The following is a 24926-nucleotide window of genomic DNA, read 5'->3' on the forward strand; positions in this document are numbered from 1 at the left end:
CCCCCAAATTTGGATCTTTGTGGGAAACTTTTTTGTAAGACGGTTTGTATATTATGTGGGTTGGCGAGGCATACAGACGGAAGGAAGAGGGAGGGAGAGAAAGTGGAGTAAATAGCATCGAATGGCATATTGACGAAGAGTTTTTGAATGGAGGGTTGATTTGTGTGTTTGTGAGTTCGAGTTTGTGGTGAGACGTACAGAAGTACGTGGAGATGCTACCGTATCTTGTCTGAGTTAAGACTTGTTGCTTGGCTGATTTGACATGCATGATGAGAGCTACAGGAGTAAGATAAAACAATATGCTGCCGATGTTCGTCTGCATTGAAATTTAAGCTAGGTGAGCAGCAGATGGGATAGTAATGGAGGGGAACCTATGGGAGAAGAGAGTACGATCATAACTTGATCCGGTGGTGGAACAGTATGAAGCGTTTGACCAACTTGTCCGTCATGAAATCAAAGCGACGGTCATTGTGGAGGTAGCGAGCGTATGAGCCTTACCGCTGGGAATTGTCCAAGACTACTGTTCGGAGTAGAGCATAGCCATGTCCGAAAGACGAAGATTTTAGTTTGATGGCAGTAATCTTGTTTGGTAATCAAGTATAGACGGCGACGAAGTGCCATAGGGCGACAAAATGGTGTACACCTAGCATATGAGTATTGGGGATGATAGAGTCTCGGATGTAAGACTCAAGCAGTTGGCGCTTCAAAGTACGTCGTTACTGCGATGTGAATAGCTTGATCAGACGGGCGTCGATGGTAAACTTGCGCATTACCTTTTTAGGAGAATTTTTCGAACCATCTGACTAATAGTATGGTGTTCCCGACAATGAGTCGGCCCTTGACATTGGAGAACGGGCTACTTGGCTTCCGATTACCGTTGCGTTCTATATTAAGGCACACCGTTAGTGTTGTCCAGGATTTACACAGTTAGCTGCAACACGGCATATACTAATTGCCTATCTGATGATCGTCTCCACACTCCCCAAGTGTCCGGTGACAATGTACTGTCTTTGGCGGTGTGACGAGTAATGGCGTGTCATATTTGGGTACCAACAGATGTTGGGAAGCTGCATCGCGTCTGTATCGTACGTCTATCCCCTCTGTAATCAGATTTCGGACCGACTCTCGTATGTTAGGATATCCCTTGAAGTCAGCATATGCTAAACAGTGAACACGCAGCTTTGAACCCTTCGCTGAGGACAGAATCCCGATCCCAAGAATTCCAATCTAAAGTGACATTTCGGATGCTCGGTATGACGGCGACACCAACAATCAATACCCGGAACGTAGAATGGTAGAATCGGACGTCCTCCATATGTGATTGGACGATCGATACGCGGGTGAGATCTCACATTATGCGGATCCGTCACACCGCGTGTCGCCAGAGTGAGGATGTCGGTTCAAAGCGGCCGGCAGTTGTCTACGCATCTTGTGAAACCTTAAGCGCTTCGGTAAGCGCTGACTCGCCCACGTCAAGCAGCGCATAGAGACTATGACGTTTTACCGTAGTCGGGGCTGGTCGTGTTATTGATGTTTCAATAATCTTCCTTCTTGGTGTCAGAATAGCATTGTCCGAATCGAGTAGGCAAGGTGAATGCTAAAGCATGCTCGTCTCCAAAGTGCATCACCGCATGTCCCGACAGCTTGGTGAATGCGGCACGGACAGGGCGTAAATAACCCCTTACATATGTCGATAGGCTTTGCTTATCCGGGAGCCTGGCGTGCAATTCACCTGCCGGGCGTAAACATTGGAAGGGTTCGTTTGGCTGCAAAAGGGCGGACTTCGGAGTAATCGTCGTGTACTAGCGCGCGATCCTACAATCAGCTTCCAGTACGTTACACCAGCTTGCTCCGAATCCGTTCGCTAGAAACGCAGTTTTCAGTAGTCGTTGTCTGATGCGAAAGTTGCGGAATCGGTTGAAGCGAACAGTCGGTACCACATTGTCGGGAAACGATGAGTTCACCAGTAGTTCCCTCGCCAGTACATCAAAATTCTTGATCGATCCCAACGACTCACGCCGGGGAGGTGCGTTGGTAATTCGTCTGGTCTATGCATCCTGCCAACGCCGCATACGTAATCGGAATTGCTGGCGAACTGTGCCGCAGCCCGGCATGCTCGCATCCCGAGCAGCAATGGCCAAATGGGTAGATTGCGCGAAGCACCGTTGCTGAACTACATGTCCAACATGTCAATGGAGTATCATGTTATGATCTGAAGATCTTAGTGCAGAAAGGTTGCTGGTGTCGTGAAGCTGTCAAGCTCGAGTATAGCACACTGCATAAAAATCTGGACCACATTCGACTCATGCCGCAACACTTTACCGAAGAGGAATCCTTCGGATCCTGTCGGTGAGGCCGTGTCTGGAGAAATGCCGAATCTCTTCGGCGAAAAGAGCGCGAGTACCGCGGTGAGCAGTCTTGAGCAGTTGCATGCTGTTAATGCTCGCGATGGGTTAGTGCGACCGTGGGTATTTGTTTTGGGACCCAGCGACGACGTCAACAGCAAGCGTGATCATCTGAGTTTGCATAACAGGTCCAGATAAATGCATAATCAGGTGCGACATCATCGCAGTCAGGTTGGTCACGGAAGGTGGCGCTCCACAATCAATATGAATGGAGAATCGAGATTTGGCACGGAGGTGGGCGGCGTATGTAGACGTTGGTGACAAGCGCGCTGTTCCGCGCTTCCCGTCGCTACTCGAGTCATATAGCGGAAGGATGAGGCGAGGCTGAGAGAGAGCAGACGTCAGCTCCGTGAGCACCATGGCAAGGGCTGAGCCGTTCTTGGAATCCAGCGGGCGGCACAGCTGTGAGGACAATGCCGTACGGCCTGCGGCGCAGGTCCAGGTCTTTGTCTGATCGCTAGCGGGAACGGAACGCGCCGCGAGAACCAGCGAGACGGACTGATGGAATTGTGAACAGGCTGCGCACGCATAACACGAACCACATTTGCAGTGAGTTACAACGACAAGTCGCAGCCGACAAACGGCCGCGCTTAACGAGGCGTTATTTCGTGTGCAATGCGTGGCGAAACTGTCGAGGTGCTATTGGCTGACGCACCGGGGTTGCTCAGACGCATGACCGATCGTCGAGCAACGCGTGAGAGTCAGACAGTGCTCCGTACAGCATACAACGGGTAAGTTGCGCACCTGCCAATTAGCCGAGGACAGACATCGCGGCTCTTGACGTATGTAGTGGTGGAGGTTTGACCATATTGAGCGGGCGGGTTCCTGGCGAGCAAAGTTTGCACGCGAAGCGCCCATAGATGAAGGTGTACGAGACGGGCCGGGCAGCCAACCATGGAGGGTATCACGCAGCAGACAGTGGCACTCGCGACTTGGACATGGAGCGCAGCACAAGCATTAGGCCTATGGCAGTGCCGCAGCCGAGCATATTGATGATGCTAAGGGCATAGGACGGGTGGGCGTGGTGGGAAGGTGTGCGGCGTGGATCTGATAAATGAAACACGGCGAGACCCATGAGCGCCTTCTTGTTTGGTGCTGGCCTTGAAATCGGCGGAGGCAGGCACCCAGCAGGCCTCTGAGCAGGCGGTTAGGAGGAGGCAGTGCCGATGGGCCATGACGGCACCCCTTGATGGAAGCGCTCGGGAGGCCGGGCGATACGCAGCGCGTGGTGGTGAGGATGGAGCACTGGAGTGATTCGCAGCCGTCATCGCAGGCGTCGCGGGCGACGTCAGGCGGGGGCTGCCATTGTTTTGTGTGCTCGCTATGTGTCGGGCAGGCTGCGGTGCCGCGGTCTGGTGAAGAGTTTGGTGGTGCGCGGGCGTGCAGCGCGGCTACTGCGTTTGGCGATGGAGCAGGTGGATAAGCTAAGGTTTGGGCAGCGCCAATAACAACGACACAGCACTTTAATGTGAGGTTTCCGCGTTGGCTTGCATCCTTCTAACGATTCCTGGTTGATCAACCTCGCATGCCAGCATGCCGGGAGCGCTGGTCGCACGCAGCCGTCTGTGCCATCCTGGAGGCCTCTCCGCCCACTCTACCCTCCTTCACACCCAGAAAACGGCTGTAGGGCTGTAGACGCGACTTTTCCGCCAAAAAAACGTGGCAGCGGCCAAAATGCAGGGTCTATTATGTAGATAGTCGAAGGAACCGCGTCTGTGGTCCTTCTACGAGGTGTTCGGTGATGGTTCTGTGCCAGCCCGGGTGGGACAGATAAACGCGGGGGGCAGGGGCCGCCTGCAGCTCGGGCCAATGAGGAAGGGACGACATGGGTGGCCGCCCGGGATGTGTAGAGCCCATGTGTGCGCCAGCAGAAGGAGCGAACAGCCGCCCTCCGTTGAATCCTGTTGCTCATCCGTGGCCAGCGTCTGGCGTCGGGTCGCCCCTCCCACATTCGTCGCGCCATATACTGTCTTCCCGCCATATACAGCCCCCGCCGTGGAGAGGCGGCTTCGCTGGCATCGCATCGCCCGAACGACACCACGCCCGCGCTGCCAACCCCGGGATCCTCCCTCGAAGCACACACTGACTCTGAAGAGCACAGACGACTCCCGGGCCACCAGTCGTCGAGTCCCGCACGGTGCCTGACCTGACCGTTGAACTCATCTTACTCCGAGTACGCTACAGTGGAACCACGACACTGTCCCCGGCATCACTCAAGATCGTCACTGCAAAGAATCTCACGACCCCAACGAGACACAAAGATTATGGTCGCTGGACACCCTCCCCATAGCCCGCCGTAGATTCGACTTGACTCCGTAGACTATCCAGCCTTGATCCCCAGCTCTGATATCCCGCCTTGGACATGTCGACCATACTGCATATGCCCGCCTTTAATTCCGCTCCCCATGGCCCTGCGTTTACTTCCGTCAATGGTCGATTGTCTCTGAGTCCGCCCGACGAGAAGAAGCCAACCGTTGCCGCCAAACCTTCTGCCTGGAGTCCCGCCTCCCCAGATCCTGAGCCCAAACATCACTCTCGCTCCCCAGAGAGCGACACGAGTTCGTCCACTGTTGGCAGTGGAGATCGATCTCCTGATAGTTCAGACAAGACAAGGTCCTCTCCTGAACACCCAAATAAGAGAAGACGCTCCGGCTCCGAAGAAGACGCCTACGGCCAACACAGCCCTGATCAGAGGACCGCTGGCCCCAGGCAACTTCCACTTCCATACCAGCCCTTGAACCGCAATACGACCATGAGCATGGAAGCCCCTCCGCTACCGACTCTGCCTCCACTAGGTCGTCCAGACGCCGAACGACGCTGGCAAACGGAACCCCGTGAACTGCCTCATGCAGCCCATCAGCATTTCCAACACCATGAATCGCGTCCCACCGAGCACAGCCGCACCAATGACATGTCTCCTGAGTCGCAGTCTCTTAGCCGTGACATGATCGAAGAGACTGAGTTCACGCGGGCTGGTGTACAGGTCGAGCTCAAGAAGCGGAAACGGGTATGTACCCTGAGCCTAACCCCTGACCAATACTAACCTCCACAGCAATTTGCCAACCGCACCAAGACTGGCTGTGGAACATGCCGTAGGAGGAAGAAGAAGTGCGACGAGGCCAAACCAGAATGTACGTTTGAAAATGGCTTCCTGTTCTGACCAAGTCTGACCTCTAGCAGGCAACAACTGCACACGCGGTGGCTTTGTCTGTGAAGGCTATGCCAACAAGGTACCTTGGCCGAAGAATGGACCAGCCAAACCACCTGCACTGATAGCCAAGGAGAAGTTCGCTGCCTACCCTACGTGCCCAACTTGTCAAGAAATGCACACACCTCACTGCAGACCACCTCATAGCTCTGAAGTGTCATACACACCCTCTGAGATGCATTCAACCAACGGTATCGATCGCAAGTCATGGAAACCTTGGAGTGACTCTGCGCCTGCACCGCCACCAGTTCGAGCTGCCTACCAGCCAGAGCCGCCGCCACCACCACCATCAGTACAGTACATGCAACCTGCGGTCAACCACTATGAAAGGCTTTCGAGCTTGGACCGTAGACCTGTGCCTCAACAGCAACAGCAGTCTCACCACAGTTCTCGTGGTTATCATCATGCTCCGCCAAGCACGACTCATCTCGCTATCAACACTGCTGTTCCTACCACTATGTGAGTTTCTGCTTTCGGTTCAAACTCAATTGAGTTGTCAACAGCTCCTGGACACCGGATCGTGTCTATCACTTGTCTTTGAACTCAAACTGGGATGCACTCGCATTTCATCAGCTAACACGTTTCTAGGGCCGCCAAGCCTATCCAACAGCTGCATGTGGCACCACAGCATCCACCGCCTCCCCCGCCGCCAACATCTTTGCCACCTACGCGGTCACCGACACGCTACTCCTCGTCGTCTACATCGACCATGTACAGGTCCGAAAAAGACAAGATGCTTGCTGGAGAGCCATTCAACCCCTTTGACAAGGTCCTGATGAAAGAGCGTCATTTGAGCGCGCTAGCACAATCTTATTTCAACGGAAATATCAACCCCTCCAATGTTCTATCTAGCCAAACGGTCGACCACCTTTTCAAACAAATCCTGAACGCGGGCAAGAGAGGTGATGAAGCCAGACGAATCGAAACTCATATGGGTGACAACTGTCATGTTGCTGCGCCCTTTGCTTGCGACTACGGCTACCACCTGAGTTTCGGCGAAAACATTGTCATCGGCGCTGATTGTCGTTTTCATGACTCCGCGAGGATTGCCATTGGAAGGAACTGCAAGATTGGGGCCCGAGTTACTATACAGACTCTGAAGACACCTACCGACACCAAATCTCTGAAGGGCAGCAACGGCACAGAGGTTGCGCAAGAGGTCCTTATCGGGGAGAACGTGTACATTGGTGATAACTGCATAATCGCGGCTGGCGTCCAGATTGGCCCTAACACCATAGTGCGTCCAGGTTCTGTGGTTTTAAGCGTAAGTTCATCACCCCCATATCAGCTTACGCATGTTTGTACTGACCTCGCGTAGTCTGTCCTCGCCAATTCCATCATGCAAGGGAACCCCGCCACCAATATACTCTAAGCTGTTCAGTGTGACAACATCTTGCGCCTCTACTGTCTTTCAGGACGTTTTGTTGCGCTGAGGAGATGTGGGGATTGAGTTAACCTATTTGATATGGGTCATGTATGTCATATTAAGCGCCACTGTGTGGTGCAGGAGTTTCGGCGTTTCTACAACTGGAGGATACCCATTGCTAAAATTTCTTGCTATTTATGGAAGGGAGAGAGGAACCAGTATATAGTGGTACGTTGAGCACGGGTGGTATCTGACTTGTATAGTCTCATTGTGTCTTGGTACCTTGCGCCTGCTGGACATGGCTCTAAAAGCTAAAAAAAACATAACATCTCCTACACGTGGTCGCTTCAATCAATAACTGCGTTTCGTTGAACAGATGCATTTCCCTGTTCGCGGGTAGACATACATGTTCCATGACTGCGATTACCCCGCCATGACCTGCTAGAGCGCATTGAGCCTAGCTCAGATTCTGACCGTGAACAGAACTACACGTGCGCAGCATGGCCCGTGCACTGAATCTGAGCTTCAGACCGGGAATCTCAAATATCCGCGGCGAACAAGCCAGCGCCGCATCTCCAACGCAACAACACCACGCCCACAATGCCGCCCAAAGCGCCCCTCAATTGGGGCTTACTACCGCCTTCCTTCCTCCTCCCCTCATCAGCGCGCTGCCTCCTCCAGCAAAATGCGCAACAACTCTCCTCAAGACCCACCATCGCATACACATCGATCCGAACCATAAAATCTACCTTCGGTCCCAAACCCGACCGTTTCGCACATCACCCCGCGCGAGAAGCCCTCACCAGCACATCAACGGCAGCGCTCGAGCGGAAAGCCCACAGCACGCCCCTGCGAACCGGTCTGCTCGCTTTGAAAAAGGGCATGACATCCATCTACGAGCCTGAAACAGGGAAGCGCACAGCATGCACAGTTTTGCAACTCGACCGTAACGAAGTCGTGGCGCATAAGCGGAGAGATGTAAACGGGTACTGGGCTGTCCAGATCGGGGCTGGGCAGAAAGAAGCGCGGAATGTGACGAGGCCTATGTTGGGGCATTTCGCTGGTGCGGGCGTGAGTCCAAAGAGGTGGGTTGTTGAGTTCAAGGTTAGGGATGAGGAGGGACTGGGCGTTAGTGTCGGGGAGATGGTGGGTGCGGGGTGGTTTACAAAGGGACAATGGGTGGATGTCAAGGCGATAAGTAGGGGCATGGGATTCGCTGGCGTAAGTTCTGGATCTTTATCTGTTCATGAGGACGGGTGATGCTAGTTGGGATGGAATGCTAACGGTTACTGTGTGTAGGGCATGAAACGACACGGCTTCGGCGGTCAACCAGCTTCTCACGGTCAATCACTCATGCATCGTGGTATGGGTTCTGCGGGAGGTTCACAGGGTTCGGGTTCGCGTGTCTTGCCTGGAAAGCGTATGGCGGGTAATATGGGAAACGAGAGTGTGACGGTCAAGAACTTGAGGGTGTTGCAGGTTGACGAGCCGAATGGTATTGTGGTTGTTCAAGGTACGAGAAGCATATCACGATCAAATATGAGTTGGTGCTAACGATATGTTTGTAGGTTGCGTCCCCGGACCAAAGAACCAGATCATTCGCGTCCAGGATGCGAGGGGGAAGCCATGGCCGAAGGGACCCATGTCGACGGCTGAACTCAAGCCAGAGCAAGTCTTGGCTGAAGCGGGTGTACCGGATGCTACGGAGGCGACGACAGTCAGTGCTTAGAAACACATGAACGAGAGGAGGAATGAGGCATTGTATCATATGACAGAGTGAGGTACCTTGGATTGTCTGGTTACCAGCATGCATTAGGCGGAGCAAAGCAATTGTACGATTGTGTATACGACGTGAATCCGTATTTGATGAACGAGATGTTACTGCAATGGTAGTGGTGTTGTCGTACCACACCTAGGAATAGAATAAGAAAGAGCCGTCATTTACCAAGTCGTTTCACATTTACATCGTTTCGTCAAGCTTCATCCCATCATCCTCATGCACAACGTTCCCATCATCATTACCACATCTTCCCATATGCCCTCCCACCAGTGCCTGCCCTCTCAACACCAGCAACCCTAGCACCCCAAGTATCCTTCTCACAAACATCACTCCGCCCATCATCGCTAGAAGCATAGTCACTCCCCTCCGCCACGCCATTCCCACCGCCACTAATCCGCTCATCATCCTCGCTATCACTAGGAAGATAGTCACTCCCCTCTGCTACACCATTATCATCACTGTCACTTCTATACCTCCCAATCCCCCTCCCTTTCCTAACAGGTGTACTACGAACAGGAGATGACATGTAAGGACTCCTTCTTCTTCCGCCCCTTACTGGCTCATAGGGACTTCTACTTCGACTTCTGCTCACGCTACGGAAGGCGCCGGGCATGGGGGCGTAGTCACTGCCGCTGTCCCGGTGCCGTTGGAATAGAGGTGGTGGTGAAGGTACTGCAGGGGGTGGCGAATGGTAGTCTTCTGAGTCTACGGCTGTGGGTACGCGGGAGAGGCGGTCGGAGTGGGAGGAGCTGGGTCGAGATGCTATGTCTGACAATGCGGCTGTGTAGACGCCAGGTCTGTGGTCGGAGTAAGTGGCATGGTCGTCATCGTCTGAGTATGTTGAACCGCGTCGGTGGCGGGAGTGGTCTACATGTCTTGGAGGAGGAGGAGGCGGAGCAGAAAAGCTGCTGGCTTGATGGAAGGAGCTGTCCGGGCGGTGTAGACTGGGCCGGACAGATCGGGGATCTAGATTCCTTGCACGAGGCTCACGATGACTGCGGCGGTTTTCCACCTCGAACCGGTGGTAAGATTCTTCTGAATCTCTCCAACGAGTACGTTCGCTATGGTGCCTCTCTCGGTAATTGTGTGGACTTGGCGCGTAGTCATCTTCATCATCTCGCTCAGGGTCTGGGTATCGCCCGGAAAATCTAGCTTGGCGATTCACTGGGTTGCGATTCGCTGGGCTGCCATCGCTGTAGGATTCGGTGTCGGACCGATCCGTTGTATGAGTGTGGAGCTGTTGGAAACGGTCGAGAAATTGCTTTGCTTCGCGGTAGTTCTCGTGTTCCCTAGGGTTTAGGCGGGGCGGTTGGCTGAAGGAATCACTATTGCCCCAGCCTGCTTTTACCCTCCGATCTTCGGACTTGGGTTTGGGACGAGGAGCGTAGTCTGAGGGGGGACTATCACTGTAGTTCTCTGGAGGAGGGTGGCGGATCGGTGAACCATTGCCCAGGGAATCGTCCGTGGAACGGTCATCGTAGCGAGACCCACGATTTTTCCAAGCATCCTTCTTTACTTCAGGTGTAGCTATGTAATCTTCGTCAGACTGAGAATCTTGTGCGATGCAGTCTGGATCTGAAGACTGAGCCCGATACTGTGGCCGCCCAGATGGTCGTGGTTGATGCCTTGGGCGAGGCTGTGAGAAACCGTACACGTCCCTTGGTTCTCTTGTCTGCGTAGCGTATTCGGATGCCATAGCTCGATTCACATATCGCCTATGATTGGGGGGTAAATCTTCGTAGTATCCACGGCGTGGGGTGTCGTAGTCCGAGCTCGAATCCGTGGGTGACGAGACGTAGTTTTCTGAATGCTGGGTATCCCGGTAACTATGCGGGACTTGGCTACTATATCTCGGTGCTGCGCGGTAGGAGCTGCTCTGCTTCTGACGGCTTCGGCTGCTCTTGTGTGGTTGGTCCCACATGCTACTGGGAAACGCGTGGAAGCACCACGATCTAGTGATTAGTCGACGTTGAGCTGCGTAATTGGGTTATGCAGTCTCGCAGAGGAGAGGTTCAGGCTGCGAGTCGCTTCATTTCGTTGTCGTGGCTAACTACTGGAGAGTAGGGAAAGGCGTCATGCAGAACCACGTGGTGGGCGTCTAACCGCAAGTAAAACGCGCTAGTGTCGCATCGGACCAAGCCTTACCAGTCCGCCATCTTCGATGCTTCAACACCATCACCATCACAACCCGTCCGTGCGATGTTGTCTCCCACCACCCGTTCTATAGCCGGGAAGTAAACTTAAAGATGGAAAGTTTGCGCGTCCACCAACCCGGGAATCTTTGGTGGATGGCGCGCTTGCTAACCGTGACAGCTGACAGCGCTAACTGATCGCGTCACTACTGCAACCAACGACATTCGCAATGATGAAGAACGATTCAGGCAATGCTTGATTAGTCTTGTCTTCTCCTCTTGTTCATCATATTTCATCTCTCGTCAGCCTTGCGCTCTCGGACAAACCTGGTTGCTGCTTGCAGATTCCACCTATCGGAACAATCACTCCTACAGAACCCTGGGATTTCGCAAAGCTCAGCCTCATGAGCCACAGACCAGGTCTTCTACCCTCCCGCAAGGGGCAGTCCTGTCATCTTATGTCGGATAAGCTTAATCAATATGTTTCCGTCGAGTCTGGCCTGGGCACGGTTTTGTGGAGCTAGTGGCTGCCCTGTTATGTTCATGAAACGACAACAGCGGGACTGCCGGGACTAGACTCGTTGCGAAGCTACTTCCGCAACGCCATTTTGTTTGTAAACGCCCGTCAAGCAACCTATCCATGGATGCATGAGCACCAAACTACGCACTGTCGACATGTTCATGACTCTTTGGTGGTGGAAGTATCTTTCCGCCCGCTCCAGGCACTGGTATGCGCGTCCTGGCTTCTAGTAGCGATTCGAATTGTCCGATACCCACTGCCGTCGGTGATGAACGGCGTCAAAGGGTCCAGGTGCATGCTCGAAAGGAACATACCCCCGTAGGTAGAGTGAGTGGGGCGTGCTTCAAACACCAGCCAAGAATCCTACGAGATATAAAGGAACGGGTCAGCCACCGGATATTGGCATCATCCAGTTCTTAGCATCATTCTCTCATTCTCTCATTCACCACCTGTCATTCTTTTCAGCAAACTGTGTTTGCTATCCATTCTTTATCTTCGACTCGATAATTTTCCACTATGAAGTACCAACTCTTCGCCGCCGTTGTCGCGGCTTTCGCTTCCAGCGTCAACGCTGCTGATGCCGTCAAGGGCGCTGCTGAGGGTTTCGCAAAGGGTAAGCATTTGGTGCCATGTTCGTCACCGCTCTATGCTAACATATTCCAGGTGTAACTGGTGGTGGCAACGCCGCACCTGTCTACCCGACCAGCACCGCTCAGCTCATCAGCTACCTCGGCGACGACTCCCCTCGCACCATCGTCCTCACCAAGACCTTCGACTTCACTGGTACCGAGGGCAAGGCTACCTCCTCCGGTTGCCGCCCATGGGGTACCGGCTCGGGCTGCCAGATCGCCATCAACCAGAACGGATGGTGCGACAACTACCAGGCCAGCGCTCCCAAGGTTGGCAGCATCACCTACGACAAGGCCGGTGTACTAGGAATCACCGTCAAGAGCAACAAGTCTATCATTGGCCAAGGCACCAAGGGTGTTATGAAGGGCAAGGGTCTCCGCATGACTGGCGGCGTCAAGAACATCATCATCCAGAACATCCGCATTACTGAGATCAACCCTCAATACGTCTGGGGTGGTGATGCCATCACCGTCGACGGCGCCGACATGATCTGGATTGACCACGTCACCACTGACTTGATCGCCCGTCAGCACATTGTCCTCGGTAACACTGCTTCCGGCAAGGTCTCCATCACCAACAACGAGATCAACGGTGCCACCGCCTGGTCTGCTACCTGCGACAGCCACCACTACTGGGGCATGTACTTCACCGGTGCCAACGACATGGTCACCCTCAAGGGCAACTACATCCACCACACCTCCGGCCGCTCGCCCAAGGTTGCTGGTAACACCCTCCTCCACGCCGTCAACAACTACTTCTACGCCAACTCCCAGCACGCTTTCGAGGCCGACTCTGGCGCCAAGATCATCGCCGAGGGCAACGTCTTCCAGAACGTCAAGGAGCCTGCTCAGTCTGGTCTTCCCGGCAAGGTCTTCGCTGTCGGTAACAACGGCGCTGCCTGCAAGTCTGCTATGGGTCGCAACTGCGAGCCCAACGTTTACGGCAGCTCTGGTACTCTTGCTGGCTCTGACACCAGCATCCTTGCTGGCATGAAGGGCAAGAACATTGCCGCTGCCGGCACTGCTGCCAGCGCTAAGAACGTCCAGCAATCTGCTGGTTACGGAAAGATCTAAGCGAGTCTGATAGAGTCAGCTGTTGCTTAGGGGAGTGTGGATTCATCTGTTCTTGTAAATATCTTCTATTACTTCGTATATATCCCTTTGAATTGGAGATTTGTTTTCTCTCCACTGTTGGAATGTCTTTGTCTTCTTTGTGACTTTCGCGTTGGTACTTGTTGTGTGACTGGAAACCTTCCTGCGACGTTGCGCTGTTAAGCGTTTGTTCCACGCGCAGTTGAAGGTCAAAGTGAAGGCCGAATTCATCTTCGCAACTGGCGTGAAATGTCATTGTGAGACGCGTCAGCTGTGTCTCTCAATGTTCTGATGTGAATGTTTTACTAGAACTGTTTGCTCCCTCTACCACACAACAACTCTACTTGGGAATTAGACTTCGTACCACGAACCTAGCGACACCGACCCGACATCATGTCGTTTCCAGACCAACATACCCCATCTACCCCTCTTCTGCGCAACGGTGAGGATTGCAACATCATGTAAGAAATGTTCCAGTCATACTCACCGAAGTGCTCATTGCTAACAACGCACAAGTGCTAGACGCAACCAGTTGATGTCCCCGCTCTTGAAACTTCCAGTCGAGCTTCGAGTTAAGATCTACGAGTACACATTCACCGATTCCACCGTCCACGTCTCGCTATACGAACCCAGTGGCACTCCTCGTCGACCCCCACCTAAATCCGCAGCTCTACTCTACGTTTCGCGTCAGATCAAGTATGAAGCCTTCTCTGTATTCATTAGTACCTGCACCTTCGATATCACCTCTTGTTGGTTCTGGGATAGGCTTGTGAAGATTGTGGGAGCTCACAACCTCAAGCTCATGACCTCGCTGTTGGCCATGCCAGGTTGTATGCTCAGTCTCATAGAGCACATAGACAAATCTGATTGGGAGTTGCTCCAATCGCTACGGCATGTGAGTGTGCTTGTTGACCCACAATATGAAAAGAGTTCGCAGATCTTACTCCGGGGAATACGTTGTCACTTTTCGAGGGAGATGCCGTGTGTCACTATTCAGGAGGTCGAATCAAGTGCGAATTGATATTGTTCTGAAGAACGCACGTCTTCGAAATCCGGCTCGTGAAAGAGGGTTGAGATGAAAGAGTATATTCGAGGGGGGAAGTAAGCGGTTCGTCAAAGAGCCTAGACCCAAAGTTTGTGGTCGCTTGGTCATAATCTTGCTAGCGGAGGAAAGCTCGAGTGGTAAGGGGTGGCTGTGTTTTGTGTCAAGTCCGGCGAGATTGATTGTTCGGGGCAAGTGGATTCCAAGGGCCGTGGGTCGACGATACCGACCTCGGGATGTAAGAGGTACTCAATATATGTGATCAATGTCATGTTCACTGTAATGTGAGACACCTGTCACACGCATTTAATGGAAGTAATATCACAATGCAAGTGCAAAAGATGGAGTTGGCTCGCGGATGTAGCGCCGCCTAGACCATGAAGGACGTGCACTCACTGCGTCATCAACGATGCAAATATCTCGAGGCTGGTCGTGCCAACCCCAACCCCAGTTTCCCCGCTGCGTACCTGCATTTAACGTTGAGCCAAAAGTGGTGATGTATGTGCGCAATGGGCCATGGTGTCGGATAGGCCGGCAAATCAGCAAGTACGTGAGTCTTGGCAATACCATCCACGGAACTCGGCTCGCTCCCTCACGGGGCTATGATGACGTTGTTCAACTCTAACTAGAGCTGCGTCCATGGGAACATTGCCAATCATAGTCGAATTTTCTTTACGCCCAGCCAAGCGACCAGCGGCGCGGACATGGAGCGCGTCTTTTCAGTTGTCAGAGGTCTCGGAGTCACTGCCGATTATGCGGTGAGTCCCGTGGCGCGAGTGGCTGGGACGCTATACAGACACGGCAGATACATCAGGCACTCTTCACGGCCTCTGAAAGACAATCGTGCGACAGTAAGGCTCTCATGATATCCAGTCGTCCTAAGTATTGCTATTGTCACGTCGATCACGCATAGCGCAGCCTAATACTGTCTGACATGGCGGTGCCAAAGGCGGGTCATGATGAGCGCCGAGCCCCGGACAAGCTTTTAGACATCCGCGCTGGTAGTTGGAACGGCGCAGCAGGGAACGGACGAGCGTCGCGCCTTATTTTAGGTAGGGCCATGCCCATGTCTTTACGGGCTGCCATTCCGCTTTCTGGAATCCGGCGATCACTTTCAGCGTCCTTCCCCGGTGTAGGACCGACTCCCAAACGACAACATGCTACGATATGACAATATCCTCAAATTCGCCCTCGTTCCGTCGATCGTTTTTCTCCTTCTCTCGGTAGTCTCGGTGGCGTTGACAACGCATTACTGGATTCTTACAGACTGGGTTATTCCGCGAGGTCTCAAAGTAGTAACGAGCGAGTTCAATGACCGGCTGCAACAATATGTCGTCGATGACACGATTGTCTATTTCAGAGAGGCGCCGACAGATGCCACTATTGTATCCGGATGCTTGAACCTGACGGCAGCCGTGGTGGCTCTTATTGCTTGGAGTACTCTGCGCAAGCCGGACATGGACTCGCAATACAACAGCGTATGTAAACGATCTCAACCCGAAGAACTCACATTAATGTCCAGTAGAGCACACGTCGCTTCTGGATGCTCAGTATTGTTGTTACCACTATTGCTGGTTCTGCCACGGCTATCGCAGCTGTCGTGCTTCACTACACCGAGCGAGGCGACGACAAGTGGGGCTGCACTTCCGAAAGGCTCATGATGAGTGGTCAAATGAACACCAACGTGTACTGTACGCGCGAGATGGCAACCTGCAATTACCAACCGGGCTTCATCCCAAGGGGAGACCGTGAAAATGCCAGCGTAGCATGTGCCGAGGCGGTCAGTTACAAACAAGTACGTTGCGACACAACTCACTAACATCATCACAGGTTACCGTCAAGTGGTTGCAGATCGTAATGACCGTGAACGCGCTGATACTGCTGGTGATGTTCTCTCTGCAAGCATTCTTACGAAGAAAGTCACGACAAGCACGATTGAATGAACCCGTACCGGAGGAAAAGATGGAGGAAAGCAGCTAACATCCTATTACCCGTTCGACATTTACGATATGATTACGAAACTTCATGACACGTTCTTTTACTATTCATTCTCACTCAAGCGTTGCATCATTGGAGTTTAGGCTACCGACTGGGAACATTCTTTTGTAGCGGACAACAGGATTTAGGACGGAACAGGCGGCTACATGACGTCAGCGTCTCGCGCAGTCTCCTGTCAGAACGGCTGTTGAGATATACATACGCTTATACACTGTGGGTTCCGTATATCATAATATACCCTGATGATACACAGACGCTTTTACGATTTGGTTTATGCATATCAAAAGTGTACCCTAGAGTTGTACGCTGCGCTACAAATGTTTTTGTAAGAGATGGAAAGGCACTGTATACCTGCAGGGTGAACTTTGGTGTGACGTTCAGTGCGAGGGGAGCGGCGCTTGTAAGCTGCACGTTGGCCAAATGAAAGGTGAAACAAATAGGTGAGGTGAGCGATGAAGACGGTGAGGACAGTGTCGCGTCGTGCCTTCCTCCTGGGCATGAAGCACGTGGCTGCTTACGTACTCACTGCTCCTTCCCCCAGCAACACCGTTTGTTTGGAGGCAGGGCGCGATTTATGTAGATTTTTTCTTCTGACTCCTCTTCACCACAGCCGAACCTCTCGTCATGGCCCCCCATCCCCTCTTCCCCAAACTCGAGGCGGCCGTCCTCGTGGACGGTCGCCCCGTCAAAGAACATGCTGACCGGGAAGATGCTAATTCCGAGTCCAAGGTAGTCTACATCGAGGCTGAAGCGGGCGAGCAGTTTGGCGTCCGATTCTTCATCCCCGGCTACGTCTTCGACCGCCACTCCATCAAGGTCATTGTCAACATCGACGGTGTTGACATGCGCAAGTTCATCTTCGAGCGGCACAAGTACGACCTCTACGGCATCACAAGACAGGTCAACGACAGCAGCGCGCTCATCGGTCACAAGTACCTCGGCCAGCGCTTCCGCTTCGCTGATCTCAACACCCGTAAGTCTAGCCAGTGAGCATTGGTGCCATGCCGCTAACAGATCCAGATGATGACAACTACGAGATTGACCACGCGCTTTGGAAGCAGCTGAAATGGACTGGCAACATCTCAATCACCTTTCACCGAGTTACTAACGTACGCTTTGCCCGCGCGTGGAAGGACGTGCCGTCCATGCGAGAGTACGACGAGGTCCCTGAGAAGGCACTGAAAGGCTCGTCTGTCTCGCACAAGACAACGTATGTATAGCATGACCTCCTCCCTGCAAGGCGCTAACAGTTCTGGAAGCCTCGACCCGCTGCACCGCATTGCACCCGTTACATTCATGGAGGCAGACTATGTCGACAACCCATCCCGTCCTCTTGCTGAGATCGAGTTCCGATACCGGTCCAAGGAAGCTCTCAAGTACCTGTCCATAATCCCCCGCATACCTAGCCCAGAGCCCTTCAAGGAAGATCTGTCGGAGGAGAAGGTGCAGAAGATCTACGTAAGTGTTCTTCTTTACATCTTTTCAGAATGCACGCTTACATAACACCGCAGCTCAAGCACGAGGAGACCCAGTCTCGCAAGCGCGACCACCCCGGTGACGATCATGACTATGAAGACGTGGAGATGGTAGAGGAGCGACCCGCGAAGCGACGTTGCTTCCCCACCAGCACCGACGAAGTCATCTCGCTCGACTGAGGACATTTACAAGGCACATCATGGCATCGTACAGCTGGCAGCGCGCATGGAATGCTGAATACGGAGCATTTACTGGATACGAAGTTTTCACTGGAACAGTACCGTGAACTACAAGCAGGCTCATCTACCGCCCGGGTTCATGTTCACTAGCATAGCATCGGATACTGAGAGTCTCATCTTGAATTGAATCCCCATCCTACCATCATCGGTACTTTCCTGGGTGTCTTTCTATGTTCCCATTCTACCGTGTCATCTCGATGCCTCTTCTCTAACAGCCAGAGCTCAAGGCGCCGTAGCAGTCCCAGCGCCCATATCTACATACGGCACCAACGTCTCCCTAACATTCGTCAACCGCTCTAGCACATGCCCTACTCTAACCACATCCTCATCTTTCGTCGCTCGCCCAAAGATATACGCCGAAAACGGTATCCCAGGCGCCACATTAACCAACCCATTCCTCGCGTCCTTCTCCACAGGCGTATCCCGCGCAAAAACCCCCATAGGCACACTCATAACGGGACTCCCCGCTTTCGCAGCAAAGCTTTGCATGGTAACACTCAACGTAGGCACGAGCATGACATCGCAACACTTCCTACACAACGCAGCGTCGATACCTCCTTCACCCTTGTAATACTCCTCTCTCGCCAGCATGTTCTCGTAAAGCAGATTGCTCGGATCAGAAGCCTGCGCCCTTTCCAGACCCTGGACATTCCGCTGTGGGTACTGCTCTGCCGGGTGTCCTTTTGTGAACGCGATTAGGTCCTCGAGGTTACGCACGTTATGCGGGTTTGTGGCGAGGGAGGAGAGGTAGTCGTTTATTGCAACCTTCATATCTGTGTTTAGGACGATGTCTTTGGCTTCTTGCGGAAGGGCTTCCCAGCCCTTTGCGGCAGTGACGGGGACGTTGTGGACAATGGTTGCGCCGGCGCTTTCCAACAGTTTGAGCGTTCTTTCGAATGCTGTCTTTTTACAGCCAGGAAGGTTTTGCATGTCGGACAAGGAGCTGGGGATGCCGATTCGAATGCCGTAAAGGTGGGGAATTGAATTTGCGGTGCTGAGATCTTGCACTATCTTCTGATTTGTCTGGGCGGGCAGACGGTCGCTGTGTTGAACCATACCAATAAGAAGGAGCGCAGCATCCTCGACTGTTCGCGTGAGCACACCAACGGTATCCAGTCTCTTAGACGCATGTATGAGACCTTCAGAGGAGAGCAGATTAAGCGTCGGCTTAAAGCCCACGATCCCAGATTTCTCCGTCGGAGAAACAATCGAGTAGCACGTCTCCGTTCCCAGCGCCGCAAAACACATCCCCAGCGCAACAGCCACCGCACAACCCCCCGAACTCCCACTCGCTTTCATACCAGGGTAGTATATACCCGTTGTCTGACCACCTCTTCCACTCCAGCCTGAACACCCGCTCGTGGAACGGAAACCAGCCCATTCGGCCATGTTTCCTTTGCCCAGGATTACCATTCCTGCTTTTCGTACTGCGCTTACGACGTCGGCTTCGCGTGATGGTTTGGCGCCGACTAGTGCCATGCTGCCGCATGTTGTGGATGTGGCGTCGAGAGTGGGTATGTTGTCTTTTAGCAGGATGGGTATGCCGTGGAGGGAACCTCGGGGGCCTTTTGAGAGGCGCTCGGCATCGAAGTGTTGGGCGGTGGATGTAGCGTCCGGGTTTATCTCTGCTACGGCGTGGAATGTGGAGTTTGTTTCGCGGATTCTAGTTAGACAGGCTGATGTTAGGTCGACGGCTGTGAAGAGGCGGTTTTGATAGCCGTTCTGGATTGTGGGGAGCGTGAGGTGGTCTAGACGTGGGATATTGGGTTGTGCATTGGTGGGTGTGCTGGCAGACCCGCTGGCCAATATATCAATGTATGGGGTTGCCATTTGTGCGGTTGTTCTAGACCTGCTACTGTATGAAGTCTTTTCGTATCGTTGACGTGGTGGGAACTTTATGTGTTCAGAACATTCGCTGTGCACTCTACTGCTTTCTCACTGGGCCTTTTAGGGCGGTCGTGGCTTCTTTGTCGAAAATATATTGTGTAATGCTACAGCGTTGTTGAATCTGGAACGATATTGACACTTATTATTCATGACCAATGCGAATGTTCTGAGCGACATGAAGACGCCTGTATTGATATCTAGACCCGTGAATTTAGCGTAGATTACAGCTTCATCTCGTGAAGACTTCCTAAATGACTGCCATGTCGGCCTCCGCGCGCTCCACTCGCCTGTCTCAGTCCAACACAATGACTTCGGCTTCATCGCTTGGCATCTGTCTGACACGTTCAAGCTTCCTCTTCTTGCGCAGATCAACTGAGCGTATCTCGATGAAGTCGTCGTCGCAAGCTATAGCTCGACTATCGACGTTGTGGTCGTCGCCTGCCACGGTGGAGGTATCGGAATGCTCGCGCTTCATGCGTACACGGGTCTCTTCTTGATCCTAGCTGATTTCAGCATGTAAATTGGTAGGGTGGGTAATGGGGATCATCCTACTCTGAAGCGGCGGACGATAGACTCTAGTTGTTCCCTGTTCAACTGCCCGAGCACCATATCATCGCTATCGAGAACATCGACTGGATCAGGCGTACGTTCGATTATGTGAAGGTCTTTGAGCGCAGCTATAATGTCAATAGTTAGTGTTTGCTTTCTGTTGACCCATATCTACAAAGCTTACCGAGTGAGCGATAGTAGAAGTGGAATGTCGCAAACGGTTCTCCGCCATCAGCATAATCCGCATCGTAGTACTGAATCTCTTCTGTGGGCTCTGTATCTCCAAGACTGCACACAAATTAGCTCGTAGAAACATTCTGGTTGAGTCATACATACACTGCCTGATGCGACAGCGACTCGCCCTTGATAGCCTTCTCGTTGACCGTATCCAGCTTCTCCAACTCCTTCTGTACGAAGGCCATCTTCGGATTGCGTCTCGCGTTGTCGAGGAAGTAGAACTCGCAGGTAATGATACCTATAGGCTGTAGTTTGCTCTGCATGTCTTCTGGGATGCGCCCCTCGCTGTACTCTCCTGCGTTTCTCTTAGTGTACCGTCATTTAATGGGAGGTGAAGATGACTTACTGATATCAAGCGGCGAGAAGCGATAGTGCTGTGTGAACCAGTCCTTACCATCGTTCGATATCGGTCCAGAGCTGACGTGGCCATTCGCGTCGTAAAGCTCGTCCGGGCGAATAAGCGGCTCATCAACATCCTTGCCGTCGATGGTGACGATCATAGACACCGGGCGGTCGATAGGGAAAGGCGCCTTGAACGAGTGGTGGATTTCAAATGTTGAGTCTGACTTGGCTTCGATGTAGCTTTCGGAGATAGCTTCCGATACGGTGGTGTGGCGGTCGATGTACTCGCGAAGCGGGTTGCCATCAGCTTGGACATGAACTTCGAGCCCGGGGGCCTCATCGACGATTGCCATTGGGGAAGGTACGACGGTATTGGTATATGAGAGAAGAAATGATGGTAAGAGGAAGCCGCGATAGGTCTACGATGCGTAGAATGTGTTGAAGGTGTGTTCTGGTAAGAAGACTTCACCTCGACTGAATATGTCGGTGCTGGAGCGCAGAAGCCGAGGTGAAGGCGAGTATTGGAAGGTGAGAGATGGTGGCCCAGTATTTCTCGGTTCCGACGCGTCACGAAAACCACGCGCTGCAGTACGAGAGGTGAACGTGGCTGTCGCGTTGGACGCTCCTTCCCTTCAAGTGGCCTCAGATTTGACGTGTATTTCTAGCGCCCCGAACTGTAGAATGAAAAACTAACATGTAAAGATAGGCATGAGTAGATGAATAAGAAATAGATAATCGTCCGTTAATGCTACCAGCAGTGCCGCCAATGGCAACCGAGGGATGACACCGGATCCCGAAGCCTTAGAAACATTGCAATGACCTAGGATCGCAAGATCGAATGATCGATGAGCCTGAAAGATGGGCACGTTCAATCGTCCAGAGCCACAACCTCATCATCAGGACCAGGAATGCGACGTATCCTCTTCACAATCGGATGTGCCGGCTGACTACCGATCCACTCGACCTCGTCACCAACTAGGGTATCCTCACTGCCTTCTCGCTCTTCCTCGCGTTCGCGCTTGATAATGATGGCTTTCTGGTTCTTTTCCTGTTGGTGGTCAGTACAAGACTCATGAATCGCATGCCTCCAACCTGTGATGCGACTTACACGCATGCTCCTAACCACTGCTCTCAACTCTTCCTCGGTCATATCTTCTGGATCCCTGTCTTCACCCTCTGATTCTGGCTCCGGAGATGGGCTTGGGGTACGCGGGATGACGCCGATTGCCTTGAGCGCATCTGTATGGTCGTTAGCTATCGATATGGTTTTGCTGTGTATGCGTGCGACTAACCTGTCGACCTGTAGTAGAAGGTGAACGTTGCGAAAGGCTCGTTCTCAGTCGTCTTGACTTCGTTGTAAGTGATAGTGTCACGTTGCTCGGGTGCAGTAAGCCTGACGGCCATGTAAGCGATCATCCTTCCTCGTAATGCGTGGGAAGCACATACCTAGTCTGATGAGATAGCTGATCGCCTTGCATCGCAGTCGCTTTGTGCAATGCCTTCTCGCTAAGAACATCAAACTCGCTGCTAGCAAGCTGAGGTACTTCCGCCGGTCTCACTGCTTCCAGATGCTCGATGAAGTAGAAGTAAAGCACAATGCGGCCAATGGGTGACAGCTGATCCGCGAGGTCCTTCGTCATCGGTGTGTTGGTCTCGTCTATGTATTGTCAGTCATATTGAAAAGATAGCTAGACGTAAAGGCTTACCAGTTCTCAGCTCAGCGAATTGGAAGCCCTGGGTGAAGCTGTGTCCCCCAGTCGACGAAGTGGATCGTGAGCAAAGGTATCCCTCGCACTCTTCCCTTCCACCCCACTCGACGAATGGTGCTTGCACGTAGTTACCGTCTAGCAATACATCCATCTGCACTGCCGAGGGCGGGGTGAAAGGCGGACGAAACAAATAGCGAATGCAGAAGTTGGCAGCTGGCGGCGCTTCGATGTATCTGGATGCAGAGGTTGCAACCTCATCATCTTCGATGATTCCATGTTCGTACTCTGGTAGTGCTGCAGCATCCACCTCGATAGTGACTTCAAGACCTGGGATACCCGTTGCGATGGCCATTGCGATGGAGTGAAGAGAGAAGAGAAGAAGCTACGAAAGACTGAGTAGACAATGTCGCTAGAGAACGATTAGAGGGACCAGGCACAAGGATCGTGCTCACTTAGGGCTCACAGTTACTCAGGTGAGAGAGGTGACCAATCTACAAGCCCACAAAACAACTGAGAAAGACGCTGGATTGAGGAAATTCGAACTAAACCTTGCTTGTACTCAAGGTGACTACGATAAGACCACTCCGCGGTGTTTTGCGCTAGAGTCAATCCGTTGCGCCTTATTTATACGCCAGCAAATAGAACAGCGCCGCAGAAAGCTAGAGAGCCTTCGAAAAGAACGAAGAGAAAAGCCAAAACTCTGCCAGGACCATGGTACAGGTACCGATCCATCCCTATGTCAGATCGATAATCTCGGCACCATTCTCATCGAGAGTGACAGGGAGTCGTCTGCGCTTGGCGGACAAGAAAGTTACGTCGTCATCGTCGTTATCCTCGTTGATGATGGTGCTGCTTCGTTCTCGCTTGATACCCTCTCGCTTGATGACTGGAGCGGCGTCCATCTGCTCACGCTGGAGACGAAGGAGCTCGCGGGATTCTTCCAAGGTAAGGGTGTTGATGTCGCGTTCTTCGAGCGGTACCGGACTAGGAGTTCGTGGAATGATGAGGAGGGATTTGAGAGCAGCTAAATGGAATCGGCATTAGTAGGAATACGGCGACCACGAAAAGCTCACACACCTCTCGAGCGATACTTGAAAGTGAACTCTGCGAACGGAAATTCGTGGATCTTCGTGGTTCTACACGTGCTGTACGCCTGACTGACTTCTCGTGCGCCGTAGCTATTCACAGTATAAGTATTTGTGAGTATTGGGAAAGAAGCTCGCTGACCTAGCCTGATGGGATAGCGCGCTGCCCTTGAGGGCCTTCTCCGGTACAACACCGAGAGCCTCGTTCTTCTGCGCTTTAGATTTGGGGGCTGATGATCCGCTAGCTGTCACCCAGTAACAGCGCAGAGATATAACACCCACACTATGGAGCTTCTTCTTCAGTGAGTCCTCGAATTTGCGTGTATCACCGTCATCTGAAGCAAAAGTCAGCGACCTGGTGACTCAAGAGACAGGGAAAGACGTGACCATCAATTTCGAGCTGCGAAAAACAGAACTTCCTCACAAAGTATCCACCATCTTCGAATTCCCGCGATCCCTTGAAGGCATACGTGCTGTTCCAGCGAATAGAACTGCCAGGGTTGAAGACAGCAGAGTCGGCATACTCGCCGTCAATATCCAACTCGATCAACATGGCGTGACGTATGCTGAACCCAGGAGAGAAGCAGTATTTGACTTCGAAGTTGTCACCAGACGAAGCTTCGATGAATTTAGTAACCTCGTTATCCGAAGGTTGATCATCGTCGTCGACGTGCTCCTCCAGCGGAGCGCCCTTCACGAATACTTCGACTTTGAGTTTAGGAAGCGCTTTGGCGATCGCCATCTTGAGGACGGCGGCGGGCTGAAGGCAGAAACGAGCGGGCAGAGCAGCAGATGTCGGGGGTGCTAGGACAAGGTCCAGCAGCGTCTATGGCCGCGAGAGACCCGCAGTGATGAAGGTGAGGATGAGACGTGATGAGCGCGGCGTAGGTGCGACGTCAGGTCCGGGGTCGTGATTACCGCCGTGGATTCGCGCCGCAGCGCTAGCGCGCGTTGCCACGTGAAAGTGCCAAACAATGCGTTCAGGTGGAAAGAGCATCTCGACACACCATAGTCAGCAACATCCAAGTAATGCGAAGATTGCATCAAAGAAACAGTCAGTATATACATAAAAAAGTCTATTCATCTCCATACTCCAGTCCAGTCCAGCTTTCCACCCACCTATATACCATCCATCCATCCCCATCCGCTCTTTCAGTACCGAGCATGGTATCATTCCTCCCTCACCCAAGTAACAAAGTGAAAAAAAGAATGTAATCCGTCGCCGCACAG

At 52.7% G+C, this 24926-nt stretch overlaps 9 protein-coding genes across 9 annotated transcripts; 5 read left to right on the forward strand and 4 right to left on the reverse strand.

Annotated features, from left to right (window-relative positions):
• Positions 1-4785: 4785 nt before the first annotated feature.
• Positions 4786-6985, forward strand: J4E90_001623 (uncharacterized protein; the record flags this gene model as incomplete). Its single annotated transcript, XM_051431209.1, has 5 exons — positions 4786-5412; positions 5458-5536; positions 5586-6072; positions 6202-6877; positions 6932-6985. The coding sequence occupies 5 exons, from the start codon at positions 4786-4788 to the stop codon at positions 6983-6985; spliced, it is 1923 nt and encodes a 640-aa protein (XP_051294343.1).
• Positions 6986-7579: 594 nt separating this feature from the next.
• On the forward strand, positions 7580-8708 carry J4E90_001624 (uncharacterized protein; the record flags this gene model as incomplete). Its single annotated transcript, XM_051431210.1, has 3 exons — positions 7580-8200; positions 8279-8492; positions 8548-8708. The coding sequence occupies 3 exons, from the start codon at positions 7580-7582 to the stop codon at positions 8706-8708; spliced, it is 996 nt and encodes a 331-aa protein (XP_051294344.1).
• Positions 8709-11927: 3219 nt separating this feature from the next.
• J4E90_001625 (uncharacterized protein) lies at positions 11928-13114 on the forward strand (the record flags this gene model as incomplete). Its single annotated transcript, XM_051431211.1, has 2 exons — positions 11928-12024; positions 12075-13114. 2 exons carry the CDS (start codon positions 11928-11930, stop codon positions 13112-13114), a joined length of 1137 nt encoding a protein of 378 aa, XP_051294345.1.
• A 2217-nt stretch (positions 13115-15331) lies between these two features.
• Positions 15332-16154, forward strand: J4E90_001626 (uncharacterized protein; the record flags this gene model as incomplete). Its single annotated transcript, XM_051431212.1, has 3 exons — positions 15332-15652; positions 15700-15954; positions 16005-16154. 3 exons carry the CDS (start codon positions 15332-15334, stop codon positions 16152-16154), a joined length of 726 nt encoding a protein of 241 aa, XP_051294346.1.
• A 642-nt stretch (positions 16155-16796) lies between these two features.
• J4E90_001627 (uncharacterized protein) lies at positions 16797-17827 on the forward strand (the record flags this gene model as incomplete). Its single annotated transcript, XM_051431213.1, has 4 exons — positions 16797-17145; positions 17193-17382; positions 17432-17630; positions 17684-17827. 4 exons carry the CDS (start codon positions 16797-16799, stop codon positions 17825-17827), a joined length of 882 nt encoding a protein of 293 aa, XP_051294347.1.
• A 282-nt stretch (positions 17828-18109) lies between these two features.
• Positions 18110-19717, reverse strand: J4E90_001628 (uncharacterized protein; the record flags this gene model as incomplete). The annotated part of the gene is made up of 1 exon (XM_051431214.1): positions 18110-19717. One exon carries the CDS (start codon positions 19715-19717, stop codon positions 18110-18112), a length of 1608 nt encoding a protein of 535 aa, XP_051294348.1.
• A 349-nt stretch (positions 19718-20066) lies between these two features.
• J4E90_001629 (uncharacterized protein) lies at positions 20067-21255 on the reverse strand (the record flags this gene model as incomplete). Its single annotated transcript, XM_051431215.1, has 5 exons — positions 20067-20273; positions 20327-20451; positions 20508-20611; positions 20660-20855; positions 20907-21255. The coding sequence occupies 5 exons, from the start codon at positions 21253-21255 to the stop codon at positions 20067-20069; spliced, it is 981 nt and encodes a 326-aa protein (XP_051294349.1).
• Positions 21256-21770: 515 nt separating this feature from the next.
• Positions 21771-22963, reverse strand: J4E90_001630 (uncharacterized protein; the record flags this gene model as incomplete). The annotated part of the gene is made up of 5 exons (XM_051431216.1): positions 21771-21950; positions 22011-22141; positions 22195-22348; positions 22462-22559; positions 22609-22963. The coding sequence occupies 5 exons, from the start codon at positions 22961-22963 to the stop codon at positions 21771-21773; spliced, it is 918 nt and encodes a 305-aa protein (XP_051294350.1).
• A 382-nt stretch (positions 22964-23345) lies between these two features.
• Positions 23346-24438, reverse strand: J4E90_001631 (uncharacterized protein; the record flags this gene model as incomplete). The annotated part of the gene is made up of 4 exons (XM_051431217.1): positions 23346-23635; positions 23689-23789; positions 23839-24031; positions 24084-24438. 4 exons carry the CDS (start codon positions 24436-24438, stop codon positions 23346-23348), a joined length of 939 nt encoding a protein of 312 aa, XP_051294351.1.
• Between the last annotated feature and the right edge of the window lie 488 nt (positions 24439-24926).

This window comes from Alternaria incomplexa, assembly GCF_024043165.1.
Source record: "Alternaria incomplexa strain BMP 0042 chromosome Unknown scaffold_2, whole genome shotgun sequence".
Lineage (NCBI taxonomy): Eukaryota > Fungi > Ascomycota > Dothideomycetes > Pleosporales > Pleosporaceae > Alternaria > Alternaria incomplexa.